The 14118-nt window shown below is 42.1% G+C and overlaps 1 protein-coding gene and 1 long non-coding RNA gene across 5 annotated transcripts in view; one reads left to right on the top strand and one right to left on the bottom strand.

Moving 5' to 3' along the window:
• Positions 1-1715: 1715 nt before the first annotated feature.
• The window catches only part of LOC119559457 (ecdysone receptor), a 91422-nt gene continuing 79019 nt past the window's right edge, over positions 1716-14118 (bottom strand). For 3 of the 4 annotated variants that reach the window (XM_037872561.1, XM_037872560.1, XM_037872563.1), the window contains 4 exons: positions 3932-4449; positions 3343-3486; positions 3126-3278; positions 1716-3061 (listed from right to left, as the gene is read on the bottom strand). In XM_037872561.1, coding sequence (XP_037728489.1) covers positions 1862-3061; positions 3126-3278; positions 3343-3486; positions 3932-4449 — 2015 coding nt within the window. In that variant the 3' untranslated portion in view covers positions 1716-1861. Of the gene's footprint in view, positions 3062-3125; positions 3279-3342; positions 3487-3931; positions 4450-8502; positions 8531-14118 lie in introns of those variants that run through there. The other variant, XM_037872562.1, reaches the window with a different exon arrangement.
• On the top strand, positions 9283-13015 carry LOC119559459. The gene is made up of 3 exons (XR_005220776.1): positions 9283-9420; positions 9534-9854; positions 9905-13015. It is a non-coding gene; the product is annotated as an uncharacterized LOC119559459 (long non-coding RNA).

Genomic DNA, 14118 nt, shown 5'->3' with positions numbered 1-14118 from the left:
TGAGTTTGATGAGCTGGGGATCATCGCTCTGGATTTTCCCTCTGACCGATTACGATTTTTATGAATAAATAACTCACTGCTTTTTGTTTTTCAAAGTGCAGGCTACATTTAATTAGAACTCTCTTTTTAAAAGCAAAGCGATTGTTTAATAAGAGTTTCTCCTAAATGATCATGGTTTTATGCTACTTTTAGTTCATCCTTACACAAATTCATGTTTATAAATTAAGATTTCTTAAAAGTTTACATGTGTGGCTGTGTATGTGTAAAATTATATTTAAATTAAGATTAGTAATAAAAGTAAAAAATTGCACAATTAAAGTAGAAAGCTACGTAAGATGTTCTTTAATCCTAACACAATAAAAGAATTTCACTTTTACCTTTACGTTTTATTTCATTTATATTTTACAGTTTTTTCATCTTCCAACACAAATATCTTTTAAAATTATAATAAATTTGATTTAAGTTAAAATAAGGCCAACAATTCTAAACAATGTTTTTAAAATGTACATCTCAGAGGAAAATAAAACTAATAAAACCTAAAAACTTGTTTTAAAAAATTGCATTACATTTTGTTTAACATAAACATTGCCAAAGTAAATAAATTTGCACGTTTTTTTGATGTGTTTTTCATTAAATAAATTTTGATTTTTCCAAATTTGTTGAATTTTCACTCATAAAAATAAGAATTACCAATGTAAATTTCATAAATATATATGAAGACTTTTGGTGTATATGTCTGTTTATATGTGTGTGTGTTTTTTATTAAAATGATTGAAAACTATTTTACACCAAAAAGTGTTTACTGAACTTGAAATCAATATTAAATATAGACTTAATACCTCTTGATGCCTTTTGGTTTGTGAGTAAGACTCCTCCAATCACTTCAATTTAATTATCTCTTGTTAAAGTTTAATATAAAAGTTTTGTTAAAAAAATGTCGAAAAACGATGCCAATATTAAACGTTCTTCGTTTTTGCATCCAAAGGTTTTTGGGTGAAAATCATTAGAATCTTAGAATTTAAATTCTCATTTTTAAAAAATATAGGGAGGGCATAATAATTATGTTTTTTGTTTAGTTTTACTTTTTTGTAATATTTTTTTGCAGTTTGCCTTTCGTTATGAAATAAAATATTTATAAAATCAGTCCGAGTTTTGCATGTTTTTTTAGAGTTCTTTGTTTTGAATTAATTTAAATGTATTTAGTTATGGTGGATGTTATTGTTTTTTTCATAACTAATATTTTCCTTTAACAGATTTCCTCACTTCTCTTACATTAGAATTAAGAGTTATAGTTAGATATTATACAGTTGCTTTCATTAAGTTTACAGTTAGTACTTATTATTTCACATATTTTTAAAATATAAACAATCTTTATTCTCTTCTCTCTTCTCTCTGGTCTCGCCCTACTCTCTGTTCTTTTTTCTGATCTGTTTCGTATGCAGTTCAGAGCATCAAATTGAATAACAAAATTCGAGAATTGATCGTGAGGAATAGAACATCCGCCCACCAAAGAATTGATACTAAACTTCAAGATTTGTAACGGTTCTCTTTGAAATATATGTCTCTCCGTTTCTCAACGCGTTGTCCAATTGTTGTTGAAGCTTTTCAAGTAAGCTTTTGTATGTGTTAATAGGTTCTGTTACCTGTTAAATCGTAAGAATAAAAGATAAACTCTAATATTTGCAGGCTTAAGACTAAATAACTGCATTTACTCTTGTCCATTAATTATTCTCTTCTTTTCTCACTTTGTCCGCAACGAACGTGCAGGGATGGAACTCCCCTGGAACTGCCCCTAGATCGGTGTGGGTTCTTAATCCAGCAGGACTCCGATGGTCTGTTGGTGACGCTGTGACTGCGTCTGCTATGCCGTCGTCGAGTGCTCCGATTTGACAGACACTCCGCCGATGAGCTGCTCCTGGTGCGAGTGCAGGGCCACACCCATCAGGGCCATAGCCGTCTGGGCGTTTGCATACATGCTGACGTTGCCGCCCGCTCCAACACCTACTCTAACTCCGTTGCCCATCACCACCGCAGGTGTGGTGGAGGTCGCAGGAACAGCAGCTGTGATGCTGCTTGAGGAGGTGGTCGCCGCCGTGATGGATCCTATGGACCTACTTGCGCCAATAAAGTCGCTGCTCGTACTGACCGCCGAAACGGAACTAGAACCGGGAACGGTGGCGGGCCCGGAAACCGGAAGAAGCTGTGGCTGCGGCTGGAGCTGCGGCTGGAGCTGGGGCTGGAGCTGGGGCTGGAGCTGTGGTTGGAGCTGGGGCTGGAGCTGGGGTTGGAGCTGGGGTTGGAGCTGGGGCTGGACCTGGGGCTGGAGCTGGGGCTGGAGCTGGGCTTGCAGTTGGGGTTGCAGTTGAGGTTGCAGCTGCGATGGTAACTGCGGTTGCGTATTATTTGGGGTCTGGGTCGGAGGCTGGGGTTGATGGTGGGCCGCGGCTGCCGCCGCCGAAGTGGAGGCGGACTCGGAGTCGATGCTTGCGGTTATGGCGCCACCAACCGAGGCGCGCATTCGCTCCGCCCGTTCGAGTCGCTCGTTCTCCTCCTGGGTAACCTGGAGGTGCGACTGAACCGAGGGAGGGATTGCGTGCACGTCCCAGATCTCCTCGAGGAACTTGGGCAGCTTGCGGTTTTTAAGCTTAAGCGAAAAGCACATCTCGGCGTTCTGGTTGCCCAGTGTGCGAAGCTCGGTGAGGATCGAGAGCAGCTTAGCATAGAAGACGAGGCTCATGGAGTCGCCGCAGTGGCGATTGAGTATATAAATGCGTAGCGTGTCGATGTAGTAGCTTTGGATCGCTTCGACTAGTTGGGCCTTTTCAAGGCCCGGCCGGTCGGAGAAGATCACAATGGCAGTGAGTAGCGCGTATTCAACGTTGTCCACCTTCATCGAAAACATTTGGCGGCAGAAATGCAGCAGGTCTTCAATATTGTCAGCCATTCCGGCCATTTTGTACGAGTCCCGCGTATAGGATCTGTTATTAGCGAAGAATATGGAGTCCGAGCTGTGGTCGTAGCGGCGGGCCATACGCAACATCATCACCTCCGACGAGCAGGCCTACGAGAAGATGAGTTGGGCCTTAGTCTCTTCGTTATACCACTATTCTTGCAATCCTACTCACCTTCAGTAACGTGATCTGGTCCTCCTGGGGTATCTTTGTAAACGCTGGTAGACCTTTAGCAAACTCAACAATTAGCTGGACTGTGAGTATGGTTATCTCTGTGATGTGCCGAAAGCTGACGTCAGTCTGGCTTTCGTTCTCATCGGGTTGACTCTGCAAAGTAAAAAAAGCATTTCAGACTTTACAAATTTATATGGGAGATCACAGCCAGACTCACCATTATACGTCTGAGATCCTCTTCGGATGGCTGCTCGTAGCCATCCTGGTACCAAATTAATTTGTATATAACGGCCAACTGATTGTACGTTAATGAAGGTATATTGCGCGCTTGACACTTGGCCAATATTTCATCAGGTAGTAGCTGTATCGGAAAAACAAAAGGGTAAGTGCTGCGAAAAAACCTGATAGAGCGCGATAGGTATTTATCTTAACAGATGGCGTGTTGCCATCAGTTTTGTAGAATAAAAAGGTACACTAAATTCGTCGGAAAGTATGTAACAAGTAGAAGGAACCGTTTCCGACCCTATAAAGTATATATATTCTTGATCAGGATCACTGGCCGAGTCGATCTAGCCATATCCTTCTGTCCGTATGAACGCTGACATCTCGGAAATTATTAGAGCTAGAATTTTATGATTATTTATTGATTATGGCATATAACACTGTAGCTCTTGTAGTTTCCAGATCTCAGCGCTCATACGGACAGACGGACATGGCTAGATCGACTCGGCTTGTGATGCTGATCAATACATACTTTATGGTTACTCTACGAGTAAAGGGTATAATAAAATAAATAATTTCCTTACTGGAATAGTGGCATGCTGTGGCGCCTCGCACGTCATCAGATCAAGAATCTCCTTCTTGACGAAGTCGTGGGCATTGCCAGAGCCCACGCTGCCACCGTTGCCGCCGTGCTGGGAGCTGGGTGATGTGGTCATCTTGTCCTTCTCCTTCTGGGCCTTCTTCTCGCGCCGCTTCATTGCGCACTGGTTCTCCGGAACTACGCACTCCGGCCTCATGCCCACGGCCAGGCACTTTTTAAGACGGCACTCCTGGCACTTGCGCCTCATGTACATGTCCATTTCGCAGGCGCGCCCGAACTTGCAGCAGTACACAGCGCTTTTCGTCACGCTGCGCCGGAAGAAGCCCTTGCAGCCCTCGCAGGTGAGGGCGTTGTAGTGGTATCCGGAGGCCCGGTCGCCGCACACCAGGCACAGTTCCTCCTGAACCCGCGGCGCAGGACCTTTCTTGCTTTTCTTCGCATCGCAGCTCTCGTTCGCCGAGTATCCATTCAGGCTGCTCGAGGGCGAGAGATCATCGCGACCTGTTGACGAAGAGAAGGGGGAAACACATCTAGTTAGCATGGATTCTTTCAGCCGCAATCCATTAAACATTAGACCCAAATAAATATATTTTCTTTGGCGGAGATCTAAGTTCTCCCCCATTTGCATGTTTTGCAAGCTCCGGATTGTAATATAACTCGTTTGCTTGGTTATCTGCGTCGCTTTATCCGATACCTGGCAAGCGAAGTTTAGCGATGTCCACCTCAGCCATTGCCTCCCGAGAAATTTAAAATTCAATTTACGTTGTCGCTCAAAGTCAACGGAATAGGGCACAAATTGATTATATTTAAGAATATTAAAGGGAGCTACTACACAGAGAAAATAAAATACTAAAACAGGTCATCAATCGGGTATTTTTATACCCTTGCAGAGAGTAATATGATTTCAGTAAGAAGTGTGTAACGCAGTAAAGGATACGTTTCCCCATGGAGTATAAATATTCTTTATCAGCCGATCAGTCGATCTAGGTAAGTCCGTCTGTCCGTCCGACGAGTCGATCTAGCCATGTCCGTCTGTCCGCCCGCTTCTAAGCAAACTAGTCTCTCAGTTTTAAAGCTATCGGTCTGAAACTCTCCCAAAAGTCTTATATCTTTTGCAGGTAGTATATAAGTCGGAACCAGCTGGATCGGAAAACTATATCTTATAGCTTCCTTGGAAATTACATTTTTGAATTAGTTTTGAATTTCGAATTAAATTTTATCAAAATCGAACGACTATATCATATAGCTGCCATAGGAACACAGGAAAATTGGTGGGAAAATAATATGAATCAAATTATAGCTTCGGTGTTTTTTGACTTATTATCTTATACTATTGGGAATATCATTTTTGTATTTTTCAGAATTCGAATTAAATTTAATAATTATAACTGCAAGGGTATACAAACTTTCTTTCTTGTTGAATGTTAGTTTTGGTCCCTTATGTTGCCCTATATGACATTTTCGAACATATCAAATTGACATTTTCGAACATATCAATAGGGCGTTTTTCCAGATTGATATGCGCAAATATCAAATTTGTGACAAAACTATAGTATTTTTAATGACGGTACGGTATTTTTTAATATCAAACTGATATGTTTTCATATCAAACTGATATGCATTATAGGACAAATGATTCTTAAATCAATATGCATATATTGTAAACTTAAATTGGGTTTTAATTATATTCTAGTAAGAGAACTAGGTTTTGGAAACTGAAATAAGCGAGATATATCTAAATAATATTAATATTTTAAGTTTACTTACGACTTGCCGTTCACGGGCATTAACACTGTGTAATTTATGCGCTATATACCGAGCACTTTCAGAATAAGCAGTTGGGAATTATTTGGTATTTAAATCCAAAATTTCCTTAATGTGAGAACTTTTTCAGCACGAACGTTCTAAAATCGTTCTTGAATCAAGGCTATTTGTACTTGATTTTAGCGCGGTGTTTTTACCTGAGTGTACAAATATATCCCAAGTGACGCTATTACATCAGTTTTGAAAACAATGGTGCACGTTCAAACCGGACCCAAAAGTTTAAAATTGGTGTTCGAGATAAAAAAAAAGTAAATAAATTCTAGATTTTTGGGAAAAAGTTCTGCGGTGGTGAAACCCTTTAAATGATTTTTTAATCACCAAGGCCCATCATCGATTACGTTCAAAGTGGGGATCAAAAACTATGCGTTGGAGCTACGTTATGCGAATAGTCACGCCTGCAACACTCCCACAAAGAGATAAAAGAATATCAAGTGCAAGTTTTCCTCACTGGCCGCTGGAAAGGGACTGGATGGGAGGGGAAGTGGGCGTTGGTAGCGCATAAGTACGTGCTGCAGTTACAAAAGCAACAGAAACAGCCGCAGGAATGACAGTGATAGCAACAGCAATGGCAACAGAAGGCTGGCCCAAGGCACGTCTCAGACTCTTAAGTAACTTACCAGAAGCAGAAGGAATCGAAGCCAAAGCGGCTAAGACGTCACTTGGCCACAAAAGCACCCTCCTCGTACTGCTGCCGCATCCCTCTTCTCGGGCTTCAACTGCAGCCGAGTGCAACGCAGTGCATTGTCGGCCTAACACAGTTTCGAGCAGCCGTTTTCCCCGCCTGCCCACAAGTCACATGGCCATAAATATTACCCATGCGCCCCGTTGCCTTGGCTCGCGGCTACTTTCCCTCCCCTCCCCTCCTGCAGTCGCCTCGTTTTAATTTCACTGCCAGCCAGGGAAGGAGCCCGGGAAAGCGCAGAAAATGAAATAAACGACGGCGTCATGCAAACTTTGTCTGCTCCAGCGGCTCATGGAAAATTGAGAATGGAAAATGGGGAGACGCCAACTTGACTGCGTTTTCACTGAACTCAAGAGCTAAGTTTGTGTGTGTGCGCCAAAGCAGAAATGAAGAAAATGGTTGCTGCTTTGGCAGGGAAATCGGTTGGCCAAAAGTAAAAACCGGCTTTTGTACCCTGCTCGTCTAAACTGGTCTCGGAAGAAGGGGGTTGAGTTCATCCCACGGGATCGCCGCTGCTGGTCCGATTGAGCAGAGGTAAGTAGACGTCAGGTGACTACACCCACAAAAAAAAACTGAGTGTCAATTTGATAAGTGTGGGTGAAAATGACACTACACCTAGGATCAAATTTTTGGGATTATTTTGAGCCTAAATAAGTATCAAAAGTATGAAGTAAAACGTGTCATTTTGACAACAACTGTTGACACTTCGATACCGATAAAAGCTTTTTTGGATTGTTTGAGTATCGAACTGCGCTTAAGTATCGGTTATCATGGCATTTGCCCTAAACACCCGCGGGAAACGTTGTGCGATGGACCAAAGGGTAAGGTGTCAGTCTCTGATGAAAAAGGTCCCCGGTTCAAGTACGCGCCGATGCTAAGTACGCTGTAAGACATTTAAGAATATTATCTAATATTTCCTTATCAATTGTGATAACAAAGTTGTATTTAACACCTTCTCAGATTTCAAATAAACAAAATAAATAAATTTGTCTAGAGCGGGACTCGAACTACTAACCACCAGGCCAGTGCATAAAAAATTATGCGCTAGCAGTCTGAGCCATGCCAATATTTTACTTTAGTGCGGCAGAATGCTTTTTTCTGACAAAAACGGCCTTTTCGTAAAAACCTAAGTAGGGGCATATTGATGACGATTTTTTTGGGTGTAGAAAAGCTGCACAATTACCAACCCGCATGACGAATACTTCGTCCCCTGGAGGACCGAGCGAGTGTAACATCAACTTTGTGACTACCGGTAATTATTAGCCTGTGCTGAAATGCAGCTCGCCTACAAACAGCAAACACACACAGACCCACAGAGGAACCACATTTCATTTTTCATCCATGAAAAGACATTTTCCATCGCACGCAATGTCTGCAGAAGAGCAGAGCACCATTGAGTAACAAACGAAAGCAGAACGGCAATGGATGGAAAAAGTGGACGCCAGAGCGGCAACAGTACAGAACAAAAGACACCCCCGAGCCCATCCACCTTCCTTCCATCCGCCCCTCTGGAGCTGCCCACGTTTGGAGTTCATTGTGTTATTGTGCTTAGTCGCTCGGTCTCGGTCTCTGTTACACACCCATACAATTCATGTATGCGACTCCGCCGACTAAGGGCAAAGGAAGCTCGGTGGAGAACCGACCAGAAAGCTATAGCCCCATATACATACATATGTATGTACATTGTACGTCCATACATACACATGTTGTAGATGGCCACGAAAGAAACTGCAGCCAGAGCTACAACTTCCACTTCAGTGCAGGCGATTCGGACTTTTACGCTAAGGAAACAACATTTTGAATACGTCCTTGACTTTCGGAAAACAAACCTAGACGTCAGAAATAATATTGATTTCATTTGAAAGTCTAATATAGTACACTATTCTTCAGCTTAGACCCCTTTTGGCCAAAAGACGCACGGGAACAATGACATGCTATAAATATCTTAAATTTTCGAATATACGAAAAAATAGCCCCTGTCTATGCGAAACGAACGAATTTATGAAATTCTATGAACAAACGTTTCAGATTACTTATAATTCACTTACTATAAGTCACCATTAAGCGGGATAGGAAACTGCTCTGCTCGGTCTCTGCCGCAACACAACCAGTGTAGAAAAGCGGCTGGTAAATTAATGGGAGACAAAATGTCATTTGTGAGAGTAATTTACACGGCGAAGATTGTGTGCCAACCGCTGTTTCACACTGTCTGTGTGGCGGCGACCGACGGCAGAGACCGCCCAGAGAAATTCCCTATGTCCGCTCTAGAGTTAAGTAGGCTGTGCCCCACCATTGAGACCGAATTCATAGTCAACTTTCGTTTTGTTCCCGCCTGTTCTGCACTTGTTTGTCAACACTGGCTTATAACTTGGGCCCTGTAACAAAATACACAATACAATATTTTCATACTTTTATGAAATGACTTACTTTGTCCGTAGCGGAAAAGGATAAAGGGTTTTCGCAGGGCTACGGTTTCCAATAAGAAAATGTTAAAAATATGAAGTTGGTATTTTATCGGCATTTTATGTACCACGAAATACCACCAAACTTGTGGGAAACTACAGACCGATGTGGGCAAAGAAAAGGCAGTTTGTACATTTGTCAGGAAATTCAAGAAAGAAGTTACACTGTTACTGGTTCAATTTAGCTTGCCTAGCTTTTTTCGCAGGCCGCACAACAACACTGGACACCTGCGGCCTGCGCTTTCTGGCATCTCACTCACTCTCTCGCTGACACTCTCTCTGCGCCTCTTTGTTTGCTCGCGCTGTACGCCCTTGCTGTAAAAACTGTAAAATGTTGATGCAGGCCTCGAAAGTATGCAGTTTGCCTTTGGCATTGCCACTGTCACTGCGGGCAGCGCAGTCGGCGTCATGAGCAACCCACCACCCACTGCCCCGCGTGTGTGTGTGTGTGCGGGAGTGCACGAGAGCGGATTGCACGTCGCACGAGTTTCCATAGTGGTGTAGGTAAGTTCTCCCTGCTGCATTTTGCATCTTTTTTGTCTGTTCATTTTGGCTTTTCATAGCTTTTTCACACACACTTTTTGTTCTAGTTAAAGAAACGAAACTTTTTGTTACAGCTCCTGTTGTTTCCGATGCTCCTGTTTTTGTTGCTCCCCTCTATGGCGAAAATGTCTCTTTGTATGCATTTTGCTCGCCTGGGTGTGTGTGTGCTGTGAATGCAATATTTTTAAGCGGCTTGCTTTCCGTGAATGCATAAAAGGGGGCGAAGAAGAGTCAGCGGCCGCCTGTGCAAATAGCGCCTTCTGTGCAGAGAATAGAGAAGCAAGGCAAATAAATTCCAAGGCGACCCGTCCAACCGGCCCGCGAATTGGCAGTCTAGTAGAGCCGCAACTTATAAAAACAGCCAGACAATAAAAACAAGCAGGGATACTTGAATGGTAATATCGATAATATCGATTTCCTCAATAACGACTTTGTTTCGTTTCAGTTTACAGTGGAAAGCGGAATGTAATCGATGCAACATGGGTAACAACTTGATAAACGTGATGGTCACAGAATGTCACTTAATTAGTATTATAATTTAAAGCAAGAACGAAACGAAGAGTACGAGGGAGATAGAGGTGTGCACACCACGCCACCTAGCGTCGATTCATTCATTTGCTTAACTATTTGGTTTTGAACTATTTGTAGTATGTCTTAATAATTAGTTAGGGTGGGCGTGGTTCTCCGATAAAACAATTTTCCGCGTTTCTACAGACAGAAGGACGGACATGCCTAAATCGACTTGGCTAGTGATCCTGATCACGAATATAGATACTAAAACGATTCTAAGCGTCGGAAAAATAATAGTTGTCTCTTGAACTAGCACTTTGCCAATCACCCAAATGTCAGAAATCCTTAACTCCAGTGTGCGTTAATACCGTAACACATTATTGACACATTTTCTGTGTACATCGCTCGTCGCTCGACTGTTTATTATCCATGGGACTAAAATTTAAATGCAAAGGCGTTGCGGGCGATTACATAAAAGAAAGCCGACGACCCTAAATCAAAACAAATTGAGCAGGCCCAACTGACCACCACAAGTGCAGAGTTTACCCACGAAGGGGATGATTGTTGCAGGTGGTTGGGGACTCGGGGTGCTGCACCTTGGCTTTGGCCGTAGCTAGGATGATTTGTGATGGCCAGCCGGCCGAGTCGCTAGGGCCAAAATCAACCTAGTCTGCACAGCAAACCCACTTTGAGGGGGGTTTGTTTTAGCAGGGCAAACGTAGAACCGGAGTTGAAAAACTGTACCACAGAAAGCGCATGTCCATTGCACTGTCTGCAGCTCTCTGTCTCTCTCTTTTTCCTCTTCTCTGCCGTTTGTTTGGGGTTGCACACGTTTTTCTGTTCCAGGGGTTTCTCTAGTGCAAGGCTGCAATTTATTTTGCACGAGCTTGTCAGTTGTTAGGCACGTTTCGCCACCCCCAAGCCCCGAGAGTCCCCTTACGCCTTGTGAGTGCTTGGATTATATGGTTGAAAAATTGATTTTTTCAGTTCGTTGGCATGTTGCCGCCTGGCCATGTAGTTTCTTGTGTTTGACCAGGGGCAGGGACACGGACAATGATCCGGGGGGTAGGGGGCTGCACCGTGCGCAATAGGTAGCTGAAAATGATTTTTAACCTACTTTAAGCACAGGTCGACATTTGGACCAAGGGTCGTCGCATGACCTTTCGTGTGTTTTCCAACGACTTATATACATTTTTGATTGATCTTTTTGAAACAAGTTATGGCTGGTATACATGCCAAGTGAGTTATTTGTAATACTCTAATACTCAACGAAAACATTTAAATTTTTGAACACATTATTTTCTACACTTTAATCAACCATGTGAAGGGGGGAGAACAAGATATCATTTTTTGGACCGCCCTAATGTACAATGTATGTACATATATTATTTGAAAATGAATTAAGGTAACTTATTTCGCTTGCAGTCCTTGGAAGGATTTGGAAGCACACTGTTTTAAAGGCTTTAGGCAGAACAATTTGAACTAGGTTCTACCCACTCCGTTTCCTTGTACTACCCTGAAAAGGTTTCCTGCTCTGCCGTTTGCCAACACTACACATGTATATACCATTTCTGTCCCACTGGAACCCGCCATTTTTTGCGCACTCCTTCGTTAATGACATGGGTATGCATTTGTATGGAACACATGGAAACAAACAGAGTCTCGTGTAAACTTGCAATGTTGTGCGATTTGTTTACAATTTGCTTTTCATAGCCAACGCTATGTGTTATTTACGCTACTTTGCCCCGCTGCCCCGCTTACCAACACTGGCCAGCTGCAATCCCGACAGATATTATAGAAGAGATCGAGTGGGACATGGTTGGAGGAGAGAAAGAAGCGGAGACGTTACACTTCTAGTCAAAAGTATAGCAATAGAGAACAATGGAGCTGGAAACAAATGGCAATGGAGAAGCCATTAGACACACAAAGAAAAGAACGAGCTAAAACAAAAATACAAAAAAAGGTTTGGAGAATAAGAGCTAAAATAGATGGACAAAGAAATGAAGAACGTTCGTGGTAGCCAGCAAAAGCGTCTCAATCGGTAGCTTCGCAATGATTGTTTTTTTGGGAGTGTTCAGAACTTCAGAAAAGGGCACTGGGCATATGGGAAGATATATAGACAATAGATAACGTCATAAAAGTCAATACATTCTTAGGGGCCAAAGTATGATAAACGATATAAGATATATCTAGTATACCAAGCCAAGTATGTACAAAAAATTGGTTTTCATCGTTGGGATTCTAACTAGCTTTTCATTCATGAGAGCGTGGTGCTCAAATAAATATTTTATTTGTATACTTCCTCACCCTCGGACTCCACTCATTGCAGCGAGACTTATGCGAGCAATGGAGCGTTCTCCTCAGCTGCTATGCAAAATCCAGCACACAACTTTTGTTCAAGTACGCTTTATGGGGCTGCAGACGCCGCTATTGGAGTTTTAGCGAACAGAAGTTTTAAATTAAATGGCACAGAACCTTAAACATGGTCATGGTAGACCTTAATTGCGACCTTGTTGCATTAGGTAAAAGTCGAGTCCGACTTTGCCCCTCCTTGGGATCCCGTCTGGCATTTCAATTTTATGGTTATTGTTATAACATTATCAACATGCTGTTATGCAGCAGCCAGCAGTCCAACATCTCTTTGCACACTCGCCCCACGGCGATTTGTGCGGCTTAGTCGTCGTCTTGGCTTCAGACCTATTAAATATCAGTCACATTGTTGTTTGTCAGTGATTTTTATTGAGCGACACGAACAACGACACACGTTGTTCTGGGTTTTGAGCGACTTACAATACACAATACATAAGATCTTGTTGCTGTATCTGCCTTTTAAAATAATAAATGTCTGACGAGCGTGGACTAGTCTTCGTCCTGGAAGTCACTTACGTCTTCAGCAGACAGGGGCAGATTGGGTGGCAGCGGATATCAATAGGGCGTCAGGAAGAGTGTGCGAAGGCAGCTGCTATATACAGCAGTAGATTTGCAATCGGTCTTTTTTTAACTTCGGCTACCCTTGTAGTTATAAGAAATAGTATATTATTTACGTCATTTTTAATTTTTGAGGTTGTTGTATAATTCCATTTAATTTTCACCTAAGAGGGAAGATTAATTCCCCAAATCCCCCTCTTTGATCCGCGCTTGAAGAATTTGTTTAAACAAATAAAGTTGACGTCCCGATTGACTTTTTGTATTATATTGACATTAATTTTCCGATCCGATTGAATTCGTAAGTGTGATCTATGAAAAAATGTTATATACCGGAGTAAAAGAAATATCATCAAAAATAAATAAGGCAACGACCGTTATATTTTGATTTCCGACACCATATACGGTAGTATATTGAAACGGAGCATTATCTTAACATTTCTGTAATTATTTTTTAGTTTTCTATAAACTGGAAATGCTCCCATGAGAATGACCTGCAAGGTAGAGAAACATCGGCTTGCCCAAGTTGGCTTGCTTTCTCGTTTTGTAAATAAATTTAAAATTAAAAAATAATATTCCTAAACGTAAAGATAATCAAAAATCCCAGATGTCATAATTAAAAACAAGAGAAGTGCTATTGTCGACGGCCTCGACTATTAGATACCCGTTACTTAGCTTAAGGGTGTGCGAGTGGGATGGATATATGCTTAAAGCAGCTGTGCCATTTTCAATAACACAAGCCTATAGCACCATCTTTCTTCTTTTTCTACAACTAGCCTATAGCGCCCCTAGCGGCTTGGTGGCGTATTAGTAAAAAAAAAAGCTGATTTGTTGCACGTGGTGAGACAGGTTAGACGGGTTTTAATGTTATAGTAGTTTGTGAGCTTTAGAGTGGGCGTGTCACCCTGCTGAAACAAACTTGTGCTACGCAGGAAGCCCAAGAATCTGCAATTCTAGCTCTAATAATTTCGGAGATCTCGGCGTTCATACGGACAGACGGACATGGCTAGATCGACTCGTTTAGTGATGCTAATCAAGAATATATATACTTTATGGAGTCGGAAACGTCTCCCTTACTGCGTTGCAAGCTTTTGACTGAAATCATAATAGCCTCTGCAAGGGTATAAAGACATTGAAAACCGATTTTTAAGACATTTTACTTCTATGTATATCCGAGGACCAAGGCATTGAACTACACTAATGGCAGCCCTAAAAATGTTTATA

Source organism: Drosophila subpulchrella, unplaced genomic scaffold, assembly GCF_014743375.2.
Source record: "Drosophila subpulchrella strain 33 F10 #4 breed RU33 unplaced genomic scaffold, RU_Dsub_v1.1 Primary Assembly Seq24, whole genome shotgun sequence".
Taxonomy (NCBI): Eukaryota; Metazoa; Arthropoda; class Insecta; order Diptera; family Drosophilidae; genus Drosophila; species Drosophila subpulchrella.
Note: the sequence above shows the minus strand (reverse complement) of the source record. Positions and strands in the feature narration are given on the sequence as shown.